Source organism: Zalophus californianus, chromosome 6 (genome assembly GCF_009762305.2).
Source record: "Zalophus californianus isolate mZalCal1 chromosome 6, mZalCal1.pri.v2, whole genome shotgun sequence".
NCBI classification, from domain to species: Eukaryota; Metazoa; Chordata; class Mammalia; order Carnivora; family Otariidae; genus Zalophus; species Zalophus californianus.
The window spans coordinates 27,557,070-27,566,408 of record NC_045600.1 but is presented as its reverse complement, the minus strand read 5'-3'; the positions used below and the strand labels follow the sequence as shown (position 1 = coordinate 27,566,408).

At 41.1% G+C, this 9,339-nt stretch overlaps 1 protein-coding gene across 10 annotated transcripts in view; it reads right to left on the bottom strand.

The window, feature by feature from the left end:
• Positions 1–9,339, bottom strand: part of ENTPD5 (ectonucleoside triphosphate diphosphohydrolase 5 (inactive)) — a 77,338-nt gene that overhangs the window by 38,670 nt on the left and 29,329 nt on the right. For all 10 annotated transcript variants that reach the window (XM_035727940.1, XM_035727936.1, XM_035727941.1 and 7 more), the window contains 5 exons: positions 8,714–8,775; positions 7,612–7,713; positions 6,749–6,889; positions 5,992–6,048; positions 1,726–1,841 (listed from right to left, as the gene is read on the bottom strand). In XM_035727940.1, the coding sequence (XP_035583833.1) occupies positions 1,726–1,841; positions 5,992–6,048; positions 6,749–6,889; positions 7,612–7,713; positions 8,714–8,775 (478 nt within the window). The remainder of the gene's footprint in view (positions 1–1,725; positions 1,842–5,991; positions 6,049–6,748; positions 6,890–7,611; positions 7,714–8,713; positions 8,776–9,339) is intronic.

The following is a 9,339-nucleotide window of genomic DNA, read 5'->3' as shown; positions in this document are numbered from 1 at the left end:
ACAGGGGAAGTAAATCATTTAAGGTTACAGAGCTGGTAAGCTCGCAGACTCAAAACGTGAACCCAGATGTGATGGACAATGGAGCCGTCCTTTAAATATATGTGATACTGTGTCTACTGGCATGTGATTCCTTGTTAAGCACCTTAAATGCCAATATTCTTATCGGACAAACGCGTTAAATCCAAATACCTCAGTGCAAAGTTTATGAGTTTACAAAATCTGTGCCAAGAAAGGGGGCAATGTAAACTCATCTGGAAGTGGGGAAGCAGGAAGGGGAAGTGGCACGAGCAAGGGCACTTCAAAAGCAAAGCAGAGTCTACCTACTTGACCCCAGAGTTCAAAGTTGCCTGTGCCATACTTGTATTTCTTTTTTTTTTTATTATGTTATGTTAATCACCATTCATCATCAGTTTTTGATGTAGTGTTCCATGATTCACCATATTTGTATTTCTGTCACATCTCCTCTAAGAGACTATATGCTATTTGAGGATAAGACCGTATCTTAATTATCTTTGTAACCATAATGTACAGTTATCCAATTGTGGTACAGAAGACAACAAAGTAAATGGGGTGGACGGAACATAAAAGATGTGTTTAGAATAGATAATTTCCTACAGATCAAGTGGAGCCTGCATGTGCTGAAAAGGATGGACAGAACAGGAAGACAAAGAGGGACCCAAGATTCAAGGGACACTAAACATATGAGACACATATAAAATACATAAGACCGGGCACCTGGGTGGCTCAGTTGGTTAAGCGACTGCCTTTGGCTCAGGTCATGATCCTGGAGTCCCGGGATCAAGTCCTGTATCAAGCTCCCTGCTCGGCAGGGAGTCTGCTTCTCCCTCTGACCCTCCCCCCCTCATGTGCTCTCTCTCTCAAATAAATAAAATCTTTAAACAAAAAAAAAGGGCACCTGGGTGGCTCAGATGGTTAAGCATCTGCCTTCGGCTCAGGTCATGATCCCAGAGTCCTGGGATCGAGTCCTGCATCGGGCTCCCTGTTCCTTGGGAGCCTGTTTCTCCCTCTGCTTCTCTCTCTCTCTCCGTCTCTCATGAATAAATAAATAAAATCTTTAAAAAAAAAAAAAGATTCTAAAATACATAAGACATACTACAAATACACAAGGCATTCAACACTATTGAGAACTTGAATAAGCCACTCACTGGTGACACCCTTTTGTCCTCTGCCAAATAAAACCATCTAATGGGCTAATGAGTGTACCTGCCCCTGTGCCTCTCCAAATTGAGCAAATCTGTCCGATGGCCACAGGCACCTTCTGTCCCTGTACCCCCTTGATCAGCTCTAGTACTTATAACTACACTATCAGCAGCAGAGAGAGAGGCAGGACATATGAACCCAGGATTTAAGAAGTATGGCACTTCCAACCTGCCTGCACCCTATCCTGTGTGTTCCTAACCCATTTCTTCCCTTTGCTTCTTGCCCTGAGTTTTAAATTTGCTTTAATAAACCATGTGACTTGGGCACCTTGATTTGGGATGTAAGCCTTTCTGCTCTGTGACCCCTGGGATAGCGTGCCTGGGAATACACTTAGAAGCTACCATTACATCAAGCTAATTTCCCCACATTCATGGTATCTTGCACAGCACTTTGCCCACATCCCTAATAAAAACCCCGCATAATTCCACCTGCAGCCACTCTGATTACCACACAAGTGTTTTCCTAATTCCGAGAGAAGTGGACCGTTTTGTGATTCTCTCTTACCTGTAAGATGGTACTGTCTGCAAAGCCAAAGCCGTCCTTCAACAGGGCTGTGATGTAACTGAGATCCATGCACAGGAAAGGACTGCCTGAGGTGAAGTTTTCCAAGTTATCACACACTGAAAGGGAGGAAGAGTGGAATCCAAGCTTGCAGCCAACTGGCAGGCGTACGATTTCCTCTTAACATAGACTTAGGATAAGCAAAGCAGAATTCTCCATGTGGTTGATGCCTGGGAGTCGTGACGACTAGAACTGTGTGCACTGACAGCCCCCGCAAGACCACAGCCTCTTGCACATTTCAGATATCCCATCTGGTGTCACTGGTGTCACCAGTGAGTGGCTTATTCAAGTTCTCAATAGTGTTGAATGCCTTGTGTATTTGTAGTATGTCTTATGTATTTTAGAATCTTTTATTTTTTTAAAGATTTTATTTATTTATTCATGAGAGACAGAGGGAGAGAGAGAGAGAGAGAAGCAGAGGGAGAAACAGGCTCCCAAGGAGCAGGGAGCCCGATGCAGGACTCGATCCCAGGACCCTGGGATCATGACCTCAGATGGACCTGGGATCCTAGTTTATTTATTTTATTTTATTTATTTGTCAGAGAGGAAGAGGGCACAAGCAGGGAGAATGGCAGGCAAAGGGAGAAGTAGGCTCCCCACTGAGCAGGAAGCCCCATGTGGGACTCGATCCCAGGACCCTGGGATCATGACCTGAGCCAAAGGCAGACGCTTAACCAACTGAGCCACCCAGGTGCCCCTGGGATCCTAGTTTATTTGCTAAATTTCTATAACCTATTGTTGGGGCTTAATTCAACTAAGTCCTTTATATATCATTAATATTGAGGCCCAGAAGACCAGGAAATACCAGTTAGCCCTACTTTGGGGCCCATGGCTAAGATCATTTATTTGTATTTCCAGGAACTCTCTCAAGCAGGCCTCTGTGGCTATTTCCCATATATTTTGGTGCTCAGTGTTTCATTAACACTGATAACACTATTTCAATTTTTTTTAAAAAAGGAAGACCACCATACATAAAAATAAACTCAAAATAGATTAAATACCTCAATGTGAGACCTGAAACTATAAAACTCCTAAAAGAAAATAGGCAGTAATCTCTTGGACATCAGCCTTAGCAACATATTTATGGATATATCTCCCCAGGCAAGGGAAACAAAAGCAAAAATAAACTATTGGGACTACATCAAAATAAAAAAGATTTTATACAGCAAAGGAAACCATCAACAAAATAAAAGGGCAACCTACTGAATGGGAGATGTTTGCAAATGGTATGTCCAATAGGGGTTGATATCTAAAATATATAAAGAACTTACACAACTCAACACCAAAGAAACAATCCTATTAAAGAAATGGGCAAAGGCACTACATTTATGGTAACTTGTTATCACAGCAATAGAAAACTGATACAACTTTTCTTTAGTGACTATTTAATATTTAGACATTAATTTTTGAATATAAAATGTTAATAATTTTTAGGACCATTTTATATGCTAGTGTTATTAACCTTTACCTATTTTATATGCTACAAATAATGTCTCCAAGTTTATTATTCCACCCATTAACTTCGTAGATGATGTCTTCTCCCATATGCAAGGTTTGTCAACCTTCAACTTCTACCATCATTTTTAACGCATTCTCAATCTTGAAACTTGTCTAAAGAATAATCTAATTTTAGGGATGCCTGGGTGGCTCAGTCAGTTAAGCATCTGCCTTCGGCTCAGGTCATGATCCCAGGGTCCTGGGATTGAGTCCCGTATCAGGCTTCTTGCTCAGCAGAGAGTCTGCTTCTCCCTCTAGTTGCCACTCCCCCTGCTTATGCTCTCCCCTCCCCCAAAATAAATAATTTTTTTTTGAAGTGAAGTGAAAGTTTATTAAGTGAAGGTGAGAACAGAAAGGAAAGAAAAAAAGCTCTCTAGAGTGAAAGGGGTCCTGAATGGGTTGCCCTAAATAAAATCTTAAAAAAAAAAATCTAATTTTATTTTATTTTTTAAAGATTTTACTTATTTGTCAGAGAGAGAGAGCATAAGCACAAGCAGGGGGAAGCAGCAGGGCAGAGGGAGAAGCAGGCTCCCTGCTGAGCAAGGAGCCAGACGTGGGACTCAATCCCAGGACGCTGGGATCATGACATGAGCTGAAGGCAGACGCTTAATCTACTGAGCTACCTAGGTGTTCCAGAATAATCTAATTTTATACACATGTATTTATACTTTCATATAATAATTTTCAAATGTTTCAAATTTATGTTTTAGGGGTGCCTGGGTGGCTCAGTCAGTTAAGCGTCCAACTCTTGATTTCCACTCAGGTCACGATCTCAGGGTTGTGAGATCGGGCCTTCGTTGGGCTCTGCACTGGGTGTGGAGCCTCCTTAAGATTCTCTCTCTCCCCCTCTTCCTGTGCCCCACTCTCCTCTCTCCCTCCCTCCCTAAAAAATAAAAATAAAATTGATGTTTTAATATTTCATGCAATACGTGAATTGTACAAAAAAGTATAATTTGCTTACATTAGCCACTGTAGGAAATAAATCTTAAGTATTTGAAAAAAAAATGGGCAAAGGACCTGAATAGACATTTTTCCAAGGAAAACATGCAGTGGCCAACAGACACATGGAAAGATGCTCAACATCACTCATCATCAGGGGAATGCAAATCAAAACCACAATAAGGTATCACCTCACACCAATCAGAATGTCTAGTATCAAAAAGAAAAGAAATAACAAGTGTAGGTGAGGATGTGGAGAAAAGGGAACCCTTGTGCCGTGCAAACTGGTGCAGCCACGGCGGACAACAGTATGGAGGTTCCTCAAAAATGAAAAATAGAAATACCATATGAGTGAGGTCAGATGATACATGTCTTTCTCTGATTGACTTACTTCGCTCAGCATAACACCCTCCAGTTCCATCCACGTCATTGCAATTGGCAAGATCTCATATGTTAAGAAAAAAAAAAGATGATAGCAGGAGGGGAAGAATGGGGGGGGAATCGGAGGGGGAGACAAACCATGAGAGACGATGGACTCTGAAAAACAAACTGAGGGTTCTGGGCGGGGGTGGGAGGATGGGTTAGCCTGGTGATGGGTATTAAAGAGGGCATGTTATGCATGGAGCACTGGGTGTTATACGCAAACAGTGAATCATGGAACACTACATCAAAAACTAATGATGTAATGTATGGTGATTAACATAACAATAAAAATTAAAAAAAAAACACGGGGAAAAAAAAATACCATATGATCCAGTAATTCTACTACTGCCTATTTACCCCAAGAAAATGAAAACGCTAATTCAAAAAGATATAAGCTCCCCTGTGTTTATTACATTACTTATAATAGCCAAATTATGGAAGCAGCCCAAGTATCCATTGATAGATGAATGGATAAAGAAGACGTGGTGTGTGTGTATGTATACATAATGTACATTATACATACATTGTATAATATGTAATATACATATCATTATATATTATGTATACACACACATCTTCTATACATATGTATACATAATACATACACACACACACACACACACACACACACACACACACACACACAATGGAATACTACTCAGCCATAAAAAAATGGTACCTTGTCACTCGTTATGATGTGGAAGGATCTAGAGGGTGTTATGTTAAGTGAAGTTCAGTCAGACAGAGAAAGACAACTACCATATGATTTCACTTATACGTGGAACCCTCCCCAAAAACGAAACAAATGAACAAAGAAAAAACCAGACTCTTAAATAGAACAACTGGTGGTTGCCAGAGGGGAGACGGGTAGGGGGATGGGAAAAATAGGTGAAGGAAATTAAGAGGTACAAACTTTCAGCTGTAAAATAAATAAGTCAGAGATGGAAAGTACAGCATAGGGAATACAGTCAGTAACACTGTAGTAATACTGTATGGCGAAAGATAGTGACTATATTATCATGCCGAACACTGGGTAATGTATAGTCAAATCTATATGTTGTACACCTAAAACTGATATAACATTGTATGTCAATTATACTTCAATAGAAAAAAAAAAGGAAGGAAGAAAGAAATGTAGAAAGAAGAAAAGGTTTTCACCATCTCCCCAAAGCCTCTTTTATTCCCATGGATTTCTATGCCACTTAATGCTTTTAATTCCGGGCAAAAACAGGAAACCAGCCTTCTGGGAGGCTTTCTGCTGACTGCAGTGCTTTGGGTCACTTTCAGGTCACTGCAGTTCGCAGGCAGAGATGCATGGACTCGCCTTCATGGGCTTCCACTGGCACTTACCTTCCCTTGCTTTTCTTTCAAAATCTTCAACTTTTAAAACACCCCCTGTTTCATAATCTAAAATGAAACAGTAGCTAATGTCAAAAAACCTTCAAGGAAACAAGGAAATTCATCTTAGTGCTATTTATAATAATGAAAAACTGGAAGTAAAATTTCTAACATTACAGAATGGGCTAAACAAACATGACATAGCCATATAATATAATCTATGTAGACTATTTTATTAATAATTATTCCATGTATATTTAACCACAATAAAAAAATTCACCTGTTATAAAAATAGAAAATAGGATATTAATTCATATCTCAGGCCATCACAGATCACACATATACATTCACAGCTAACAAAAAGCATTACTACTGTGATAAGGAAATAAAAGTTATCAAGGGGGAGTAAGAAACTTTTTGGGGTAATGGACATATTATTTGACTTTGGTGATGGCTTAATGGGTATACACCTATGTCAAAACTTAGTAAATTGTACACTTTAAACATATTTTATTTTATATCAGTTATACCTCAATAAAAATATAAAAAAAGAGACTTCATATGTGTCTCTTTATGCTACTTTCTAGCAAAAGATTCTAAATCATATTCACCCTTCCACTGCAGCAATTATCATTCAACAGCCAGCACTGGAGAAGAGTAGTGTGATCACTTATGACAAAGCATTTCAAATGCTCCTCTTCTCCCTTTCCCTTCCCCAGGACAGCTTTGCCCGGTTCCCTCCCCAGGCTGATTCCTGGAGTAAACGTACCAATCATGTCCGTGTCAACAGCACGATCATAATAGTACGAGAAAGCGTAGAAGGAGCTCTTCTGGACCTCCTCTGGCTGGTGAAGTTTTCCTTGGACCACCCTCAGCACTTCAGCGTAGCAGGGCTCAAAGCCCATCTCTCCTGCCATGGCAAAGGTGAGAAAAATGAAAGCTCGCTGAGGCAAGCTGTCAGGAGCCAACAAAGAAACAGGAGGATCAAGGAAAGCAGAATGTTGAGGCTCAGGACAAAGGGCTGACAAAGATGAACAAACTTCCATAGCCCTGTCACTCTGGAGGAAAGGCACCTGCTTTCCCATGGCAGCTTCCCTCCTGAACCTGTGTTCACCAAAAATAGCCATATCCAACTCAAGCTGCTGCCTAGCCTATGTCCCATGGTATTTATAAGAAGCATCCAGAAGTCTCACCGCTTCCTTCACTGGAAAAATTTAGATTTTTCCTTGATATTAAGGTCTTTGCTTTTTATAATACCAAGATGAATTATTCTTTCTAATGTCTCGGTTTTAAATGTTACTATAATTTAAAAAAGCTAAACATTAATGGAATCTATAGTTTCTAGACAGAGTTTCTCCTTGCGGAGGGCAGAGACCCTTAAAGCATTAGACCCAGGTTAAGAACAGGTTTCTAATGGATCCACAACACTTGGACAGGGAAAGAGCAGGACAGAGGGATGGTTGCCTTGTTCGCTGTCATTTCACATTATTCCTCTACTGCATACCAAGATCTATTTGGAATGAGTCCCCGCAAAAGACAAGCTTGTCTTGAGTTCTGGAAAACATTTCCCATGGAATTTTTCCGGACTTCTACTGTAAAGGTAATTTCAACCAGTGAAAAAACATCGCTTGCCTTCTTTGTTGCCACCATACTGGTATTTCACACCCCCAAAGATCCACTCCGCTTCCAACCATCTCGGTAGACAGGCACTTCGGAAAGTGTGTCCATCAATCCCTGAAAGAAGCCAGGCCACAGAGTAAGAGGCAAGGATTTGAGAGAGGGTGTGTGCAAGAGTGAGAGAGACACATGCACGCATGCACACATCCATGCAAGCAAGAAGCCAGTCAAGTTAAAAGGAATTACCAAAAAGTAGGTAGTTCCATGACTTCACCCTATGAATTCTTAACTCAGGGTTCACAGATGGGCATTGTGGGGTTGGTGAACCCTCTGAAACTACAGATAAATTGTTGTGCATCTGTGCATTTGGCAGAGGGGTCCATGGCTTTCATCACATCTCAAAGAAATCCAAAACTTACAATGGAATAAGTTCCTTCCTGCCTAAAAAAAGGGAAAAAATACTATTCTACTTTTCTCATTGGTTGTTGTGAGGCTTAAATGAAATACATTTGAAGATGTTTTGTAAACTCTGAAATGCTATACAATCATCATCACAATAAGAGTTTACTGTGAGCCGGGCACGGTAAAAAGTATATTAAATGCAAACTCTCATATAAGGCGAGGAAAGGGGCACAGAAACGTTAGCTAACTTGCCCCAAATCACAAAGTGGGACTGAACCCAGTTCTGCCTGACCCCAAAAGCTGAGCTCTTAACTGCTCTACCACCTTTGAAGAGATGAATAAAGTTGCTCAATCACTCCACCTTGCAAGTGGACTGATGTTGCTTCCTGTACCTCCCATGTACAACTAAGGGCTTGAGCAAACTTCTGCCACATTCACTCTTGGAGTTTTGAATTTCTGCAGCAGCCTCCTGGTCACGTGTTGCCCCTATATACAGACTTCATTCTAGAAATGGCTAATAATGTATACTAAGACAACAGAACGCAACATAAAGTAGAAAAAGAATCTGCTGTTATGTCTATTATACAATACATGCTTCCTAAATGAGCATAACCCTTTCTTTCCTCCACAGAATCACTGTGAAGGAAGGGGAAAGGCAAGCTGTGTATGGGTGTCACTCTCACCACACCCCAACCAGCACAGGTACCAGACGAACCTTCTGTTTCCAGGGCTCCCAGGGTTGCTAGTCTTGCAGCTTTCAATCCAAATCCCAAGTAACTGTAAAATACAGGATTGACTAATTTCATGCTGGTCCTGAAGTTCTCCAGCCTAAAGCTATCTCTTTCAAAAGCAGTATGGTTTCTCTGTCTCCCACTGGAGAGGGGAAAACCTTGTTCTCTGTGACCTCTTCATCTTGTGTGGACAAGTGGTAATTTCTGCACAGTTCAGATCAAGGCCATCCAGAACTTTCCATGCCTATGATTTAAAGGCCAGAACCAGTGACACTTTCTAGGATCCCACCTTGGGAACCATGCCCAGAAAAGCTCTCATTACTTTAGCTTCCAGGCCCACTGTGATCAAATCCAAGGATGGATTCTGAACATCTGAAAGCAAACTAAAAAGGAGGTGGCAGAGATCTTTGGCTGAAGATTCTCCAAGTGTCCTCTAGCTAGAGAAAACTTTTTTTTAAGTTTATTTATTTGTTTATTTGGGGGAAGAGAGAGAGAGTGAGGGGGGGAGAGAGAGACAGAGAATGAGTGGGCGGGAGCGACAGAGGGAGAGGGAGAAACAGACTCCCTGCTGAGCAGGGAGCCTGCCTGGGGCTCAATCCCAGGCCCCTGG